The 19,777-nt window shown below is 38.5% G+C and overlaps 1 protein-coding gene and 1 long non-coding RNA gene across 2 annotated transcripts in view; one reads left to right on the top strand and one right to left on the bottom strand.

Annotated features, from left to right (window-relative positions):
• The window catches only part of slc4a5b (solute carrier family 4 member 5b), a 30,459-nt gene extending 17,652 nt beyond the window's left edge, over positions 1-12,807 (top strand). Inside the window, exons 15-24 of the mRNA XM_041969784.1 lie at positions 1,297-1,488; positions 3,045-3,158; positions 4,345-4,506; positions 5,837-6,015; positions 6,158-6,230; positions 6,317-6,385; positions 7,664-7,837; positions 9,341-9,505; positions 12,058-12,167; positions 12,532-12,807. Of these exons, the coding sequence (XP_041825718.1) occupies positions 1,297-1,488; positions 3,045-3,158; positions 4,345-4,506; positions 5,837-6,015; positions 6,158-6,230; positions 6,317-6,385; positions 7,664-7,837; positions 9,341-9,505; positions 12,058-12,167; positions 12,532-12,538 (1,245 nt within the window). The 3' untranslated portion in view covers positions 12,539-12,807. The remainder of the gene's footprint in view (positions 1-1,296; positions 1,489-3,044; positions 3,159-4,344; positions 4,507-5,836; positions 6,016-6,157; positions 6,231-6,316; positions 6,386-7,663; positions 7,838-9,340; positions 9,506-12,057; positions 12,168-12,531) is intronic.
• On the bottom strand, positions 9,336-19,164 carry LOC121629890. Its single transcript, XR_006008448.1, has 3 exons — positions 19,083-19,164; positions 13,170-13,373; positions 9,336-9,418 (listed from the first exon to the last, which is right to left on the bottom strand). It is a non-coding gene; the product is annotated as an uncharacterized LOC121629890 (long non-coding RNA).
• Positions 19,165-19,777: the final 613 nt, after the last annotated feature.

The following is a 19,777-nucleotide window of genomic DNA, read 5'->3' as shown; positions in this document are numbered from 1 at the left end:
AAAATTACATTAATAGAGAGCAAAACTTTCATAGTGTACCATAGTTAACTTAGTAAAATTACACTAGATATCATAGATAAAATATTTCTTCATAAGAAATCATAACTTTTGTGTCACGGAGATGAGGACCCAAGAGCAGGCTTTAAGAGGCGGGAGGCAGACTGATGCAGGTAAAAAGGTTTTAATGAAGAAAAACTTAACTTAAAAAACAAAAATCCTCCGGTGGCTAAAACTCTGGCATGACTAAAATCTGACATCAGATAGCATGTCGTGCAGACACTGCATGACGTATCAGACAAAGCTCCACCACTGACTCAACATCTCCCTGATGTCCATAGTCCTGCGCCGTGAAGATGCAAATAAGTGTTATAATAAGTTAAATAACCTCGTAATTACTTCATGTGCATCTGTGAGATCAGGTTGAGTCACACATAAACATAAAACAGTGTCTCTAAAGCGCTGTCCTAAACCTCACCGACTGTATTCAGGAAAACAAAACACTGGAAGGTTAAATACGATGTTAAACTGAAATAAAGAAAATACAAACAAAACACAATAGAAAATAAAATTAGGAATGAAAAAAAATATATGATTAAATAAATTAAATAAAATGAAATCAAACGGGACACCAGAAGAATGGGTTAAAAGAAAAAAAGAGTCAAAAACCTTAATGTCCCTTCAATTGTTTGTTTCCTGATATCTGCTTCTTCTGCTGAATTACAACCACCAACAATGAAGCGTACACCGCTACTGTCTGGACGTGTTACACAGCCTAGTTAATTCACCTTAAACTAGTTAATATAAACATGTCTGACGTTTCTTTTTTACAACTTTAGATTTGCTTTGCTAGTTAATGGAAACTTGAGCTTCTTTCATCCACGCTTTAAAACGTCAACCACATCAGCAAAATATGCAAAAAGGGTGCAGACATGATAAAAACTCCCTCAGATTTTTTTCTCCTTGATGTTGAAAGAAAAAAAAAAAAGAAAGCAATTTAATCCCTTCAAATTGTGCAATGTGCCAGTTTTACCATGACATCAGCTTGGATAGTTAAGCTTTCATTGTGAACTGCTTGATAAATATGGGCTAAAAATTCCTTTCAGTGGGAAGATTTTGCTCCTAAGGAGAACACTCCCACTTCCATTTCTTTGTTCTGGATTGTTTTTTCTTCTGTTATCGTTTTTTCTCTCTCTTGTGTCTGCTCTGTCTCCACTCCTCTGTCAATCCTTCAATTGTTCCCAACTTCTGTTCCCATTTTCACCCCTTGCTCCTCCTCCTACCCTCCTGTTGCTGTAGTTTAACTTGACAGATCTGGACTGGAGTCAGCTGAGTAAGAAAGAGTGTGTGAAATATGGCGGCTTGCTGGTGGGGAACTCCTGTAAGTATGTTCCCGACCTGGCCCTCATGTCCTTCATCCTCTTCTTTGGCACCTACTCCATGACTGTTTCTCTCAAGAAGTTCAAGTTCAGCCGCTACTTCCCAACAAAGGTAAGAGAGCTCTATCACCAACTGATGGTAGAAAATTCTCCAAAAACAGCTATAATAGTTATAGATGCCCTCCAATCCTGCACAAAGCACCTGCATGTTAGGTTCCTGTAGTCTGCAGAAAATTAAGTGTTTAAATTCCTAAATTTAAAAGATAAGGCTGATAGTATTCCTGTGTTATGAGGCAACGCTAGAATTTACAGTAACCACTGAAAACACTAAACATGCACCACGTTTCAGCAGCTTCTGGGATAGCACGGGGTAAAATGTGTAGATTAATCAGACATTTCTTTTAGTTTCGCTGCATTTCAGTTATATCACCGCTCCATGTAGTGATACAGTATCTGTGTAGCTTCCAGATACCTGGATGTAAACATGCAAAAGTGCATGTATGGTACATATTCCTTGCATTCAATTTCATGACTTTTGCATACTCATGTATTTCTGGTGAACAAAGTCGTGGTCAAACAAGACAAAATGGCTAATGTCATGAAAGGAACATGAAAGACATCTGAGTTTATTCAAAGTTAACAGACTAGACAGCTTAAAAAGATTTGCTATGTGATGCAATAGAGCCTTATATTTTGTCCAAGAAAGATTCAAGCTTTAAATCAGAGAAATACTCTTTGGTTCAGTTTCTGATATTTGGAACTATTTGCTGCTTCATACCAGCTTCTAAAATGTCAAGCAGTTAAAATCATAGCAAAGCTTGAAGCCTATTTCTTTTCATTGTATGAAAGATGAAAGCAGTTAGAATTAAGAGCCTTCAAGATAAATCCTGCATTGTCTATGCTCATGTAAATACAAGTTTCTGTTTTTATAGCACTGTTGCTTCAGGGGTTTGGTGTAAACAAACTTCAGCTGGTTGTTTTACTCTGTCTTAGCCTTCATTCTTCATAGCAACCCGACTCTGTGCTGTCTTCATCAGATTTATCCTGGTTAAGTTAACATTAGCTCATTTCACTGTTGTTAGCTGCTTGCTTAGCAACTCTAATCTTAAAGAGTGAAACCACAAAGGAACCTATGAGTTAAATAGTAAGCCCGAGGCACCTGAAGTGAAGTGATTTATAATCAGTGCAAACTCTGGCATGCGTTAACTCAGCTTCTATTGATCCCAATGAAAGGTTTACAGGCCATTTTTCTTGATGTCTTTTTGTAAAACCCTCGGCTTACTTGTTTTTAATGACTTCAACCTGAAGTGACCTTGATCAGTTTAATTAATTGAATGATTGGGGTGGCAGAAAACACACATGTAAGGTATTTTACTGCATCCAAGAACTCATCGGCCAAACACACTCTGGTGCACAATGCGCTAGGTTGACCAGCACTTCATTTTACACACCACACGAGGAAGACGTGATGTCGTAAATGCAAGTAGTTACATTGTGACAGGATATGTTAACATTTGTGAAGTATCTCCAGCTTTTTTTCTTTTAAATCAAAAGAATATTACCCTGAGCTGCAGGCTTCCTTCTCTTTATGCAAACCCAGACCTCCTCTTTGCTAGAATGCCTTGTCCCATCCTCATTGTTCCTCTTCTCTCCCTGAATACCCTCCAGCTCCGTTCCCTGATCAGTGATTTTGCCATCATCATCTCTATCCTGGTCTTCTGTGGGCTGGACTGCCTGCTGGATGTGGACACACCCAAACTGCATGTTCCCACTGAGATCAAGGTCCACTTTTACCTGAACACCTTATCTTCCCCAGATCCTCACTGTCAGATGCATTGATTCCTCTCTGTAATGTAGTTTTTGTTTATTTCTAATCAGATGTTTGATTATTTTGTGGATTCATCAGTGATTATTTTGCACAGTTTTTCACCTCTTTTTTCTCTTTCTCTTTCATATCCATGTGTCGGCTCCCTTTTCCTCTACATTCTGAACATATATCTCCCTCCTCACTGCCGTGTGACATGTCTGTTTCTCCTCCACTTGTCTTGCTGTGTGTTTCGTTGTGTGTATCTGTGGACCTTTAGATGAGGAAGCTAATCAGTGATTTTGCCATCTTCATGTCAATCATGTCCTTTGTGGGTCTGGATATGTTGATGGGGTTAGACACACCCAAACTAATTGTTCCAACCGAGTTCAAGGTATTTGATTTCTCACTGAATTATATGTATTTAAAACATATAAATAGTATTTCTTGTGTGCATGCAGTGGTGGGAAGATTATTCTCAGCAACTTTGAGGCTGGATTCTTTTATTGGAGCATTTTTCTGCTGTTTATAGTGACGATGAAGAGCTTTAAATTCATTTCTTCATTTTGTTATGTTTCAGACTTTAGTGCTGATTCTATTTTTTTTTTTTAATTATACACACCCAGCTCTCACAGTTAAAGGGCTGTTCTATATCTCCACCTCAGTCCAGCTTTCCTAGCTTGAATCAAGCTAGATTTTACTAGTTAGTTCATTCGAGTTAGTAGAGATTAGGTAGATGTGATAGCTTAGCATTGATTTCAGGATTTATGCACCAACTTCTTCTTGGAGCTTAAAAAATGGGGTGCAACACACATGCTTTATATCCAATAAAATCTAAATCTGTACAGCAGATATCATCTAAGACCTGCAACTCAAACTGTGGCATTCGATTCAACAGTTCATCAAACTAGGAAACGTATGTACGCTTAGCTCCACGTTGACTCGCTCCATCCAAGCTAAAAATTAGAACAAGAAAAGGTATTTGATCATACTTGGATTTGGACACATGCACACTTGTGTAAATGTTCTTTACTTCTCCCACTGCTGCATGCGAATATGCTTACTGGACATTTCTGTTGATTCGAGGCTTTTATCACCTTCAAACCTTTGTTATGCATTTATTTTTCATTATTGCATGTGTGTGTGTGTGTGTGTGTGATGCAGCCGACACGTCTTGACCGTGGCTGGTTGGTCCTGCCATTTGGTAAAAACCCCTGGTGGTGGTATGTGGCCACCTTCGTTCCCGCCCTCCTCGTTACCATCCTCATCTTCATGGACCAGCAGATCAGCGCTGTCATCGTCAACCGCAAGGAAAACAAGCTAAAGGTCTGTAAACGCAACGCAGTTGAGGAAATTAAATCTGAAATACACAGAAACTATCTCAGTTTAGTCAAAAAGACAACATGGAGATCAGTGAGCTGAGCTTGACTGTGTGGCCCTCCTAAACTAATTTAAACTAATGATCTGAGGGTCATTTGGTCATCACATTTTCATCTATAACTCAGAAAAGGTCAGAGGATTGAAGATAAGGGTGGAGACAGAGGATGATACTTAAACACTGATCAGATATAATATGTGATTTTGATCATTATAATCTATTAAATTATGGAATTATGCTAAAAATGAACTCCCATATCCCAGTTTATCCCATAAATGACATTATAATAACTCAGGTAAAGATTTTCATCAGTATTTCATGAGAGAAGCTGGATTGGAAACACTCCAGGGGGGTGCATGGGAAAATAAAAATCTTATATCTTTCTTACTTAATAGATCTGACTTCAGTTTGTGTGATGAGGCGAGTCAGTTTAGATGGTCAGGGTTACTACACACACATCAACCCAAGCCGGTGATTTAATGTGTTGAAAATTACATGAATTGTTTTTTTTTACAAAACTGATTACGGTTTCCTCGTAACGAAGCAGCAGTTCTTTACACAAAATCTGAAGCTTAAATAATTGTACAGCGCGGTGGTTGTTTGTTCAGGCACATTTTGCACTTGTCACATAAGCATAGTTACACACAAATGTTTGATTATTTATTTGTATTTATTGAATAATATAAAGATATATCTGATTCTGTCCTCCAGATACCTGTGAAAGAGAGGCATTTGTAAAGTTTTCATGGTTTAAGACAGTAAATATTGTGTGTAAATGTGAGTGCAGGAGGTAGTTAGTAGTGAAATGGCTGACTGGTGTCCTCTCTAAGCTGTATATTCTCTTGCCATCAGGCCATGAGAAAGGTGGGTGAGGTGGAGATTATTTATGCTTTGTTTTGGGTTTAGCTTACTATGTGTGTTTATATAAAAATTTAGTAGGCAGGTTATAGAGATTTTTTAGAGTCCAGATAGTAAGATTTTAAAATGGAGAGTTTGTTTTATGACCTGGGAAACGCCTCTGTTAGCAGGAAGTGGTTTAGTCCAATCAGCAGCAGAGGAGATAAATTGTGACTGTTTGCTCATCATTGGCTGCTGGTGGAGGCTGGGCTGCTCCACAATAGAATGGCGTGAGTCCCCTGGTGCAATTGATATTTAACAAATAAAATAATTTTCTATTTGATTCTGCTTTTGTTGCTTCACTGTTTCCAGCCGCTCACACAGGCCGTCTCGTCACATGGATAAAAATGAGAAGTTTCCTGTCATTGTGTCCACCTGCAGAAAGGCTGCGGTTACCACCTGGACCTGTTCTGGGTGGGTGTGCTGATGGCTGTGTGCTCCTTCATGGGTCTGCCATGGTACGTAGCCGCCACCGTCATCTCCATCGCACACATCGACTCTCTGAAGATGGAGAGTGAAACCAGCGCTCCGGGCGAGCAGCCACAGTTTCTGGGAGTCAGGTGAGATTATCTGAATGTTGTGGCAAAGAAAAACTTCTGCAGGTACTAATGACACATTTCTACAGAGAAAATTAGAGAGCATGCTCTCAGTTTGGGTTTTTCCACTGCACAGCTCACCAGAGTGATAATGTCTCATTTCTAGAGAGCAGCGGCTGACTGGTATTCTGGTGTTTGTTCTGACTGGACTCTCTGTCTTCCTCGCTCCTGTCCTTCAGGTCAGTGTAATGTATGGCAATGTTTTTTCATGTTTTTTTTTTTTTTTTTAACATTCACTTTTTAATACTCTTCTTTTCTAACTCAGTACATCCCAATGCCAGTCCTCTATGGGGTCTTCCTCTACATGGGAGTGGCCTCCCTGAGTGGCATCCAGGTACCAAAGAATCTCTGCATTTATCAACATTTTACTACTGAGACATGTTTTATCATTTACCTAAAATTTTTAAACACATTGTACAAAACACTGAAATTAAGCAGCCTCAGTTAGCATGTAAGATGAAGGGTAAAATATATCTGGAACAAAAAAACAAAGAATGACCTGATTTAATATTAGCTTAATGAAAAGATCCTTTTCCCAACAGTTTCTAAACCTCCAAATAAAACTTCAGCCAATCCAAGTTGCTGAAAAGCTTAAAACTTACAAAATGAAAGTCAAATAGTGAATGAAATGGAAAGTAAACATGTTTCATATGGGTGTTGAACTAAGTTCTCGTTATGAAGTTCTCTGAGTCTCCACTACCTCCTTCCAGCCCCTTTATAAGGACTTCACTATGTTTCCATAACTTAAAGCTGCAGGATGATTTTCAAAGAAACCTTGTGTGTATCTCAGGGACAGCAGGGGCTTTAAAAATAAGAAAGAAAAAGGGAAAAAAAAGCTGTGCATGAAGTTTTGGGACTGAGACTGGATTGTAGCCAGCACCTGATTTGACACAGCCTGGAGCCTGGAACCAGTCTGTCAGATATGCAGAAGCCTTTCGGATGAGAGGTGAGACATCTTCAAGGATGCCTGAGAATCTGCACCAACATACCTGACTTGACAAACAAACTTGAGTTTAGACTAAAAATAAAAACAGTCCAGATCACAAATGCTGCATAAACCATTGTGATGTAAATATTTGGCCTTTTTTTTAATTAAGAAATGACAAATAATTCACAGATTCTCAAAACAGTGGTAGATAAATTTCCTATGCTTAGCCAATCACATGACATCATTTGTTTTTATTCCTCAAAAAAATTGCCTTTCCCCCCTCATCTGTGTTAATCAACCAATGAAAAATTTGTTAAATCATGAATGATTTCTCAGATGAAAGTAAGACTGATGACATTTTCTGATGACAAATATTCCCAAGTGTAGAGAGAGTCCTCTGCAGAGCATAGTGCTCAGAAAGAGAGAAGATTCATCTGATTATTAGGAAAAAAGATTAGCATGTTTGGAAATTTTAGTAACAAATTTGTGAGTTGTAGAAGTTAAAATGTTACTCAGCTGTTACTGTTTTTTCTTTCTCAATAAATACATACATAAAGACACTTTTATTAATATTTTTTTTAAAAAACATGAACCAGATTGGTGACTGTTGGGTCAGAAAATCAAGCTGTACATCTGCTCCGAAAATAAATGAGTAATGTCATGTTCTGTATGATTCTTTTCCAGTTCTGGGAGCGTATGAAGCTGTATCTGATGCCGCCCAAACACCAGCCGGACTTCTCCTTCCTGCGCCACGTTCCCCTGAGACGTGTCCATCTTTTCACCCTTGTCCAGATCATCTGCCTGGCCGTCCTCTGGATCCTCAAGTCTACATTTCTGGCCATCATCTTTCCAGTAATGGTGTGTGTTACTTTCTTCTGTTTGGGGTTGACGGCTTTATTGTCACATTTCCATCTACAACCCTCATACAGGCAAACTCAATATGATGAGTTTACCATGTCTGAGTAAACAATCCTACACTGGATGAAATGCACTCATGGTGTCACAGTTTGAAGCCTCAGTTCAGGATTTTGGGTTTCCTCATCTTGCTTGCTTTTATCACAAAACAAATAGTCAACCAAAATATCATGCACATAATTCATCTATTTATCTAAAATTAATTTTGGTTTGTGTTAGTGAAAGCTTACCAGCCAGTCATTTGGTGCTCCTAAAGTCTGTCAACTCTGAGCAGTTCATGACTGTTACCACCTCTGTGAAGTCTAGGGGAGAAGGGGTGGCAACAAACGATTTGGAGTCAGATATCTATAATAAAACCTGATTTATTACAAAGATGTGAGGTAATATAACCAAAGAATCATTTATCTAAACAAAAAGGCAAAATATTCATTATTAAACACAAACTCCAGAAACAGTAAAAGTAATAATAAACATAAAGCGCCCTGTGACAGGAGTATAAAGCCCACAATGGCAGTTATCAATAACAAGACAAAACAAAACAAAAGAAAACCCACAGATCAGTAGATCACCAGCAAATGAGCAAATAAGCTCCTACAAAGACAAGGATCTACACTTCAACAATGCACAAGCTCCAAGGCAGCAGAACCCAATCCTCTGTGGCAAACAACGCTGTAATCACGCTCAAATAATTTGCCCATATTGGCAAACTGTGCACCAATCTGACAGCTGCCCAGAATGAAGGCGATCAGGAGCCTATAAGTTGGAGGAGTCTTCCTGATTGGTTGGCCACAGGGAAGTCGGAGTAGACAGCGACCAATCCTGGAGAAGGAGGGTGGAGCCAAGGCGCAGGAGCAGCAGCGAATCACCTGCAAGCACTGGCACAGTTTAATTTACATACCAGGCCACCAAGCTAATTCAAACTGTTTTGAGGATGACCTGAAACTGGCATTCAAGACCAAACACTCCTTAAAAAATGTTTATTGAGGTAATTAAGTCTTAAAACGGTCATTTTTCCATTTAAGTGACATGAAGCTGACTGTTTTTCCAGAAGCTGCCACTTGATGGCCATTAGGAACAACACAAGTTTAGAACATATCCATATCATATTTATATACACTGCATAGCTGCTGCTCATGTTGGATGGTGATAATGGCAACTAGTGAGCTGTTACAACTGTACTAAAGTTTAGCTGGTGTTTAGCTGTGTAGTACAGGGAAAAATACAACAAAAAAGACTATTACATGTGTTATGGTTATGAACAGGTATATGCAGATAAATATTGTAGTTCCCATTTACAGTAAGTTTTTAAGGTTTTATGTCTCCCTGCCGCTGAAGGGGGAGGAGTTATAAAGTCTGATAGCCTCAGGTAGGAAAGACCTCCTGTGGTGTTCAGCAGAGCTCCTCAGTTAAGACTGTAGCCTTTAATGGTCTTTCCACTGTGCACAGATTCTGGGACTGATGGTTGTACGGAAGCTGCTGGATCTGATGTTCTCACAGCACGACTTAGCCTGGCTGGACGACATCCTGCCGGACAAGGACAAGAAGAAGAAGGAAGATGAGAAGAAGAAGAAGAAAGAGAAGAAGCCAGTCGAGCCAGAGAGTGATGAGGAGGTGAGAAAATACACTGTGAGCATGTCTGTCTGCTAAACACTCCAACACTGTAATCGCCAATGTTGTGAGCCTCTTTTCTTGGTTTCAGTGAGTATTTTAACGTGTGTCGCTCCATCTGTTGTATTGTGTCGCTCCTGGATTCGCTTTCTCTGACTAATGCTGTACGTTTCTCCTCTTTGTTCCACAGTGTTGCTGAAAAGGCACTGTATAATGCTTACTACAGTCTTTTTGTCTGTCCATCCTTTGTTTAGTCCGTCTTCCTGTCCGACATTTACCAGCTCTGTCCTGTAGAATCAGTCTGTTTGCTTATTTGTGCCCATTGTGCCAATGCTTCAGTCCAGAGAAGGCTGCTGGTAGTTTATGGCTTTGTTACTGTTTAAAATGCTCTTTAGCCTCATTATTAACACAATAAGTTCACATGGTGTTTTCAAAACTCTAATACCTGATATGATGTCCTCATTTTAAGCTGTTCTCTGATTAGTCACCACTGATGTTTGTAGTCGTTCAGCATGCAGCAGCACAAAAGCACCTAATTAAGGGAGAAGATAGTGATTTAGACTTTTAACATATTGGTTTTGCTGAGACTGGAGTACATCTCTTAGCTGGTTAACATGATGAACAGATGTACATAGTAAACTATTGGGAGTGTTTTCAGCTTCAGATTAATCTAGATGTACGTATTTGCTGCCACAAGATGATAAAAATGTTAAATTAAACATTGTTTATTGTAATGAGGAATTATCAGGATTATAATGTTTCATCTTTTCTGTAACAAAGACACAACACACACCAGCCTTTCTTTCATGCATTGTTTCTTTTTAAACCTGGGGCCTGTTTTTCATTACATTTGGAAGTAAATATTGATCAGGACAAAATACTTTGCAGTGAGACCTTTTATAAGTGAGAACAAAATAATACAGAACTGCTATGGAACTGCAATGTAAAATAATGGGACAATCATTCAGTCTCATGCTTACATTCATCTGAGGAGTAAAATATGATATTTTTCAATCCTGATTATTATCAAGACACAACAGAAAGTCATTTGGTCCCTCCAAGATATTCAGATTAAATAAATACAACTTTAGATGAACGACAACAACACATAACATATTACACTGTCTTGTTATGTGTTTAACAAAAACTGAGCAAAATGTGTGAAAACGAGATTGCTTCAGTTCAATGAGGTTTGCAGCTTTGCAGCTCTCTTAAGTTCCCCTCAAAGCATTTCAACTAAATAGAGGTCTTGACTTGACTGGATGACGTCAACATCTTGATTATTTCCTTTTTCAGTCGTTCTGCTGCTGTGTTTGGGATCATTGTCCTCTTGCAGGAGCCAATTTCAGCCAAACTAGCCACCAGAAAGATGGCCTCACATGTGACATGAGAATATTTTGGTATCCAGAGGAGTCATTGTCCACTCAGTGACTACAAGGTGTCCAATGATGTGTTTGTGCTGATATGCTGCGTTTCTTTTTTTGTGCATTTTGACCAAACATCTCCACTTTGGTCTGGTCTGGCTAAAGGACATTGTTCCAGAAGTCTAGTGGTTTTTTCAGAGGCTGCTTTGCAAATATAAACTGTTCTGCCATGTTGTTCTTAGAGAAAAGAGATTTTCTCCTGCAACCCTTCCTTACAAGCCATACTTGTTTAGCCTTTTTCTAACTGAACTGTCATGAACTTTAACATTTAACATGCCAGATTGTTGTTTAGGATCACTGCTGATGTCTTTCCTCCTTGGCATTGAGTTAACAGACACACCTATGAATGTGAGCATGGGCAGAACATCTAAGTTGTGGTGGCAAAATGTTAAACCACATTTTGTGCAGCTTTTACAGCCTTAGGAAGCTGTGGTGCTTTGTTCTATGAGTAGATGTAAACTGCCTCGTATCTTAGACTGTATCTTGTTCACTATAGTGTTTGTGGTCAGAACTTGGATTGAAATGAGATATCTGACACCAGAGCAGCTTTTTCGGCAGAAATCTTCTGTTCTATGAGCAAAGAGCTACAGCAGACTGAACGTATGTTGTTATAGAGGATTTTCCTCTGGCTGCTGCAACGCTGCCAGTGTTTCCCGAGCTCTGTGTCATTACATTCAAGCTCAAATGGCAAACTAATGGCCATCAAATTCAAGCCAATTTTCATCAAATAGTCAAAATTTGGCTAAAGATTCAGCCCTGACTTCTGGAAGTAAATTACTGATATAATTTCCTCCATGCCTGTGGACATAATCAGTTATATAAATAATCTAATGTGTCCAAATATCACAGGCACTAAAATGAACAGAAGAACTGATATTAGAGGGAGTTTATCACAATGTTGGCTTTATCTATTTATTTATTTATTAAAATAAGATTGTTAGTTATATTACATTGCTGTTGTTTAGCACTGGTCATGACGTTCTTGCACAGTGTAAATCAGATTACAAAGACTTCTTTTGTCATCTTTTACACCCACGTGGAGGGAAAATAGGGCCCAGGTTGAAAACTTCCACAAAATTCCTTTAAGATTCCAGTTTGACCCGCATGCCAATCGCTTCCTTTTTCACCCAGCCCAACAGCTCAGTCCCACCTCCAGTGAAGCTTTACATGGAGGCCATAGAGCCCCTCTCAGAGTCAGACCCCTCCCAGGTTAACCCCTCCACCCAAAACCAAACCTCCGAGTGAGTACACCAGCTCTTCCCTCCGTCTCTTGTATTTCTTTGTACATATGTGATTATGTTTATGCTGATAGATTATTGGGACAATGCTGTTCATGATTATTACTTTGCTTTTGGATTTTTGAGTTCAGATGCTACAAGTTACAACATAATGTTGCAGAGTTGAATAATCCCGACCCTAGAAAGCTCTGATTATAAGATAGTGAACACAAAACAGACAAACGTGACAGGTTAAATCTTAATTTGGTGTTTTTATGCATCTAATTATCTTTTTGTGTCTTTGTGTTTGTATTCATGTACATGCCCGTGTATGCTTGCTTTGTGTTGTTCTGTGCACATGCTCTCTCTGCGTCTGTCTTCCTTACAGGAGATGAACCCTTACTCAACAGTCACATCCGATCAAAATGAGCTTGACCGCAGGTACTGTGTGCTGAAACTGCACGTCCCCTACAGTGATCTGATATATTCACCTGACAGGAACACAGCCTGGGACAACACTTCCAGACCACCAAACACATAGTCACAACACAGAATCACACACTCTGCTCAGCTCTCAGCTGCTCTATCACCTGTATGATATGTAAACTATGCTGGATGGTGGTTGTAGACTTGCTGTAGAGTGTATTTGAATTGCTTTTATTGTTTTTACTTTGCAAGCATATACAGTAGATAATATAGAGATAATTCAGTGTGTGCAGTGCAGGATATGCAACTGCTGTCAGAATATTGAGATTTTCTAGGTCAGTGGTCTTCAAAGTTTGATGCTGTAGGCCTCAAAGTGTGCTCCTTCACTCTCAGGAGTTAAGCCTAATTTTTCTTAGATTAATAAACTAATGCAAGTTATGTACTATGTACTGTAGTTACCAAAAAAACAACCATCTCCTCAGTCTAAATTATTCAAATGAACAAGAGCAGAAAATAAGGAAACACAGTTTGAGTTGTTTGAAAGTCTGACTGAAGTCCTGGGGCTAGTTCATGAAAGTCGCTCAACAAAAAGAGACTTACCAGAAGAAGTCAGACTCAAACTGGCGGCATCTCTTCATTAAACCTCAAGTCGTTCCACTAATACAGCTCAGCCTAATTTAATCCAGACTGATTCAAGACTGACTTGCATAGTCTGGCTGCAGCACCCAGGATGTCTAACAAGCGACACTAAAGGCAACATGAGCGTTGTTCTTCTCATCCTCAGGTCAAATGCTGCTGATGGATCTGTATGGAGAAAGCAAACATATTTTTATTAGAAACAGACAAAACTTCAGCAGTTAATAGAACCAGAGAGGTGGGACGGCAGAAAGATGCACACTGAACAAATGTCTTATGTAGGTTTTCGTGGTCAAATCTGTTCCACTTATATTCCTACGGGTGTGGTAGAGCAGTGGTTATAAATGTGGCTTTGGGCAGGTTCAAGCCCACTATATGACAATTAATAATAACTGGAATTGATGACAGCATTAATATTGTTCTTTGATCCTCTAAAGTTCTTTAAATTGTTATAATAACCTTAAAATCTTTTGTGCCTTTGAATTAACGGTAGATGCAGTTACTTAGTTTCTTAGATTTACTATATGTTGCAACGCGTTGCATATAATGTTTTACTTTTGCAATATTTCTTTGCTTCAGAAACAATGAAAACACAGTTATTTGACTTGAATACATTTCAATATGATCTTATTATATGATGCAAACAGCATTAGTGGGGAATTTACCTGGAGGAAACTTTTTAGATGAGACTTGAATAAGCTGGTCCGGAGCAGACTTGTTCATCAGCACTAGTTACCATGGTAACTCTGCTGGGACTCATTTAAGCCATGTTGATGGAACATAACTCTCACTTTGATGAGCCAGACTTATATAAATAAGGAAGACTCTCCCATAATCCTGCTCCCTGGAATATCCCTCTGATGTTGAAACCTCATAAGAAAACCTGATCTGCAGCAGGTTCCCTTCACCACCTCTCTACCAGCTCTTTTCATGAAATCTGACCTAAAAGGGTTTTGATAAAAGTTTCTCCACCTCTGCTCTAATTCTACGAAAATTGGTCCTGAATCAAATCTGTTTTTCATAAATTAATCTGTTTCTATTTCAGAAAATTCTTTTCCATTATAGTAAATTATCTGTCTGTTACAGTAGCTGTAAATACAGTTTGCATGGATGCATAAATAAGCCTCCACATTCATCCTTCTGATACTATTCCTCTACTGTGTAGAAAACAAACCTTGGTTTTTGGAAGAGATACACAATACTGATGCTTTTATGATCTGTTACAGTCATGACAGTCAGTCAGTTCATCCCAGTTTATTCATACACACCCGAGAAGAAGACAGGAAGCCACGGTGCATCCAATATTTACCGTGTGTACGAGGTTAGAAAGTAAATCAAGTGAAAAATGAAAGTCTCCATTTTTATTTTCTGTTTTACCACTTTATATTGCCACTAGATTTCTTATAAACTATATGAGATAGATAAATAAATCCTTCAAAACAACAGAAAATAATAAAGAAACCCAAACCTTTGATCACTTATTTAATTTTTCAAGTAGAAACATGACCTGCTACTTTAGTGTAGACAGAAATCTCACCTAATAATAAAATAAACAAATAATGAGTAAATACGCAGGTCTGGGGAAAGAGAAAAAAATATTTTAAAAAAGGTGGTGAGTCTATTTTCACTGCAGTGGTGATGCAACTGTTAACAGCTCAAACAAAAACATGTTTTTTTACTTCGGCTGAGGAGAAGATGACCACACAAAACTCTGTGGGTCCTTCAGTAAAATAAATACCAAATTATCTTTAAAAATCATGTTAAACAAAGCAGGTAAGGGTGGGAGTGCTTGAAAATACTAAAAACTGCAGCTCAAACTCTGTAAAACATCCTTTCCTTGCTTTCATTTGGCTAAGAGCTGCAGCATGTAGAAGGGAAGTTTTGACAACGCTGATATTTACGGGTTAATGAGTCAGTGTGTCAGACTATCCAAACAGCTGTTCATATGTCAAATGAAGCCACCTCTGCTGTAGCTAATGTGTGTGACTAAATATGAGCCCAGCTGTTAAAAATGTTGCCGTGTTGATAGTGAAACTTATTTCTTACTTGGTCCAACCTAAACTGCAGCCACAGTTGTCACTGAGTTTGTGGGAAACAGCAAATATTTGAAAGGGGCTGAAGACCCACCATCAGGCTGAGGAAAGATATTGAGGTGGGGTCAACCACATGCCGAGTTATCCCACATGAGCACAGACACATGCACAACAAACAGACCAGACAGAAAGGAGCAAAGCAGTCGTAGAGACTCTCACAGCTACTGAAGCTAAAATGAATAAAGTGCTGGTAAATGAAATGACTGTTAACACACAACAAACTGCACTGTCAGTAATCCCTTTACTTCCATGAATTGTGCATCAAAGCCATTGCTGGTGCCCTAATCTTGTTAGACTGGAGAGCTCACTGGGCCAAACATCTGAAATCCTGTTGTTTTTCAACACCTGCCACTTTTGTCCCTCACACCCCCTCCCAAGTAGTGCCTCACAGTTTGAAAACCGCTGCTCTGGACCAGTCTTTAAATCTATCTCCACACTGTTTTCTGCTGTTAACGTAGATCCTGGTATATGTAAACAGACATTAAACATGACTTTTCTCCACTGCAGCATGTGTATATCCTGTATTTGCATTGGCATGTGGACTCGCTGCTGATAGAAACAGCATCTGTTAGTTTTATTATAATTATTAACGCTTAGCGGCTCAACAGATTTAGGTCTGCATGCTGCAGCAGAGACACAACAAAGATAAATAATAACAAAAAAGTGTAATGAAGATTTATTCCAATGCCTAAAGTAAATATCGTATGTGAGGCCTTCAGCTATTTTTCTTTAGGGGAGGGGTTCATAAACTTCTCTGCAGTTCTGATCATTTTAGTTTTCTTCCATCGTAGCTGCAGAAATACCAGCGACTTACGGAAAGATAGATAAAGCATAGTGTTGTCATTTTAATTTGAATTGCTGACTCCCTGATAGACAGTTTTTCTATCGGTTACACAGGCTCTCAGCCTCCTGCTTTCAAGTACAACAGTGTAATCAGTGCAGAAATTTAAAGCTGTCTTTTTTATTTATTTTTTTTTTGTTTTTTTTTCTGTCTCTTCAATGGTCGTGAGACTGCAAACACAACTTTGCACTATGCTGGTGGTGGAAAATAATGTGAAGTGACCGTGCATAAGCGTGAGCGATTGTTCTTGTTGCAGCTCAGTGGGGTTCAAAGGGAGGCGATGCAGCTGCAACATGAATAGTTCATCATGATTTCCTGTGTGTGTGAAGGTTTTCCTGTTTCTCTTTATTCCTATGCACAAGAACTGAGAATTCTTTACTTTAAAATACTCCTATTTACACTTATTAGCAGCGTATACACATGTAATAAATTATTTTAACACATTGAAATGTTGCTGTGGGCTGATTTAAGTTCTGACAAATGCATTGATGAACAACTATAATTCCACATTCCATGCTGTTCAAACAGTTTATGATATAACAGATATGTAAACATCCCTCTATAGGATCAATTATACAACTTAAACTACATTTGACAAAAATAAATCTGTTTCTAGCTGTAACATCAGCGTTAGAGGCTGTTCAATAAATGTTTATATCTAGTAATTAGGAAGCCTAAATATGATGTGGACCAGAAATCTCAAATATTGTGTCTTCAGAAGAGACCTCAGTGTCTCTTTATTACTCTTAGAGTGCCCCATCAGACTTAGAAGAGGAGTTTTGGTTCTTTTTTCATTATTAATTTGGGTGATTGCCTCCCAGACAAGTATGCTGATTCACTGAAACAGAAAACACTCCATGGTGTTAATTCCATGTCTTCTCCTTCATTTAATTGTTTTCAAGTTATGACTGTTGTCCTCACAACGTTATAAAGCCTCATCCCATCCACCTGATTGAACCAGTGACAATCTTAAGATATGAAATGCAATTGCTCCATTGAGTAGCAAACGGTGGAAATTAACCTGCGCTTTTTAACCCCCAGATAGTCACTTACTTTGTGTTTATCAATAAAATAACGTAAAGCTGCTTCATGCAGAAATATTAGAAATAAAATGTTTTCAGACCAGACAGGACACTGGTAAAGTCCTCTGAACTGGATAAACACTATCTGTTGTACACTTTACTCAGGTCCCAGCCACTTTTAACTACAGCTGATTTTCATTCTTAGTTTGGTTCATACCACATTAGACAACAACACTGATCAGAATTTGAAGCAACATATGCTCAAATTCGAGAGGGTGGAGCCATGAAGTGGTGAACTATCCATTAACTGAGGGACACCCTTTTTAGGAACTGATGATTTGCAGAACTTGATAAACTTGAGAAGAAAGTGGATTTGGATTGAAAAGTTGAAGTAAAAAGCTGAGTTGTACACATAAATCTGGGGGTATAATGCAGAATAATAGTATTTAATTCTAAAAATAATGTCTCCTCTGATCTGGATGTGGTGTATATTTTAAAGGGGTTCACATTTTTTGTTCAAGTCTTTTTTCTTTCTTATTTTTCACATCAATGAATGCAGATGTATTGTTGATGGGTTGCCATGGCAACATCCCTCCTCCTGACAATAACACCGTGAGGAAATGAGGTTTAAATATACAATCACTTAAGTCAAGATAAAATAAATACATTAACACTACTGTTTACTCACATATGTTTTACACTGAACACTTGTATTTTCTCCGTTTTATTCCTCTTAAAATAATGTTATGTGAATGTTGATAACTTAATTAGGGATTATATCCACCATTTCATTGTTATTGTCTTTTAGTCTTTTATCTATTTTATATATAATCTGACATTTTAAAAAATTCTACATGCATGTGTCCTGTCTTTCCCTGCATCAGTCCTTCACCGCCTGCAGCGTGAACCCCTCTGCAGGCTTGTAGAACAGCGCCCTCTACAGGACAAACACATTAAAGCTGAAAGGGATTTAAAATCCTCAGCAGAAACCGTAGTGTTTTTCTTTCTTTTTAATATTAACGTTTCCGCATTATACTGGATACAAAAGCTTCTGCTTCTTAAGCTTTTACTATTGGCTTGGGGGATTTTAAAACAATATATTATCCTACAGATTGACTTGTAATGACCTAAAACATGAAACTTGTTTAAGAAATTCTGTTGCTGTATTATGGGTGACAGCAGGTAACTGAATAACATACCACAAAAATCATTAATTAATTAAAAACTGTAGCTCATTATATCTTGTCTAATGTTACAAAACGCAGAAAATTATTAAGTCACTATGCAGGTTTTTACTTTAGTGGTCCAAGATACTGAGTGCATTCAAGTTTTTAGTTTTTTTTCAGTCAAACTTAGACAAAAGCTTTCAGCCTGGACAGAAGGACAGACAGCTGAATCAACAACCCTGTAAACCTGAAACTATCTCTGCTTTTGGATTTATTGATCTTACTTTGTTTCAAATAATTTGCTTCATCTAAAGAAGCTAATTAATACGATTAGAAAATCGTACAGCAATTTTGACAGTGAATATTACATTTTCAGGTAATTCTCGAAGCTAAATATGAAAAAAGTCCCCGTTTCTTGCTTCTCAGATGTTACTGTGTCAATAAAGGTACAGGAAAATTTGAATACACTTTATCCACTGAGATGATGCTACCGGGTTGCATTGCCACTTTAATGTTTCCTTCTTGGCCAGATTCCTCTAAAAAATTGAATTTAATGTCAGATTGTTTGAATGAAGACCAAAGGTGCTAACTAAACAACCCTTCTTGAAGGGAGGATGTGCTGCAGGACTGTTAGACTGGTTTAGCTCCTAATGAAAAAAAACTGAGTCTGTGTGTGAGAGATGGAGAGTAAAGTGTCCCACCACCACTGTTCCCCAGCATCACTCTACACCTGAAGATCTCCTGCCCTCCCTCACCTGCCCACTCCCAGACGAGCCTCACTCCCGTGGACCCCGAGTCAGAGAGGCCGCTACGCCAGGCCGTGCCCAGAGTCAGCATCCGGGTGGAGTCAGACTGCGAGGAGTCTGGCTTCTACTCCAAACATCAGCAGCTCAGGCCGTACATTTACAGTGACCCACCAAGCCAGCCTGAAACACAGAGGGAATCTTACAGAAAACCACACGCTCGTCTCAACTCCTGTGCAGAAACTATTCTCTAAACACAGCCTACACACTCAGTTTAAATTCAGTTTATTCATCTAAACAGAGAGCTTGCTAACACTCTTGTATTTAACTTTAAACTGTCTGAACTCCCTGCTCATCTGTGAAACACCAACTTCCTGTAGTGATGCTAGAAACAACCAGTGTTTTAATAAATGTGCCCTCCCTGAACCCAAGCCTGTTACTGATCATTTCATGTTTTTCTTGTGCATCATAAATGGTGGAGGGCAACTTCCACATTTACATACAATATGGATGTAAATGCCACCTAATTCTTAAAAATGCAATAAAAAAAAAATATCTAGTTTTTAATCCAAATTTAGTGCAGTTCTGCTTGCAGGATTCTTTCATATTGCATTCTTGAGTGGAAAAAAATACATCCATGTTGACAGTAATGTTCACTGTCAAATATTCTAGTTCTGACAAAAATGGTTCTAGTTAAAAAGGAAACC

This window comes from Melanotaenia boesemani, chromosome 19 (genome assembly GCF_017639745.1).
Source record: "Melanotaenia boesemani isolate fMelBoe1 chromosome 19, fMelBoe1.pri, whole genome shotgun sequence".
Classification (NCBI taxonomy): Eukaryota; Metazoa; Chordata; class Actinopteri; order Atheriniformes; family Melanotaeniidae; genus Melanotaenia; species Melanotaenia boesemani.
Note: the sequence above shows the minus strand (reverse complement) of the source record. Positions and strands in the feature narration are given on the sequence as shown.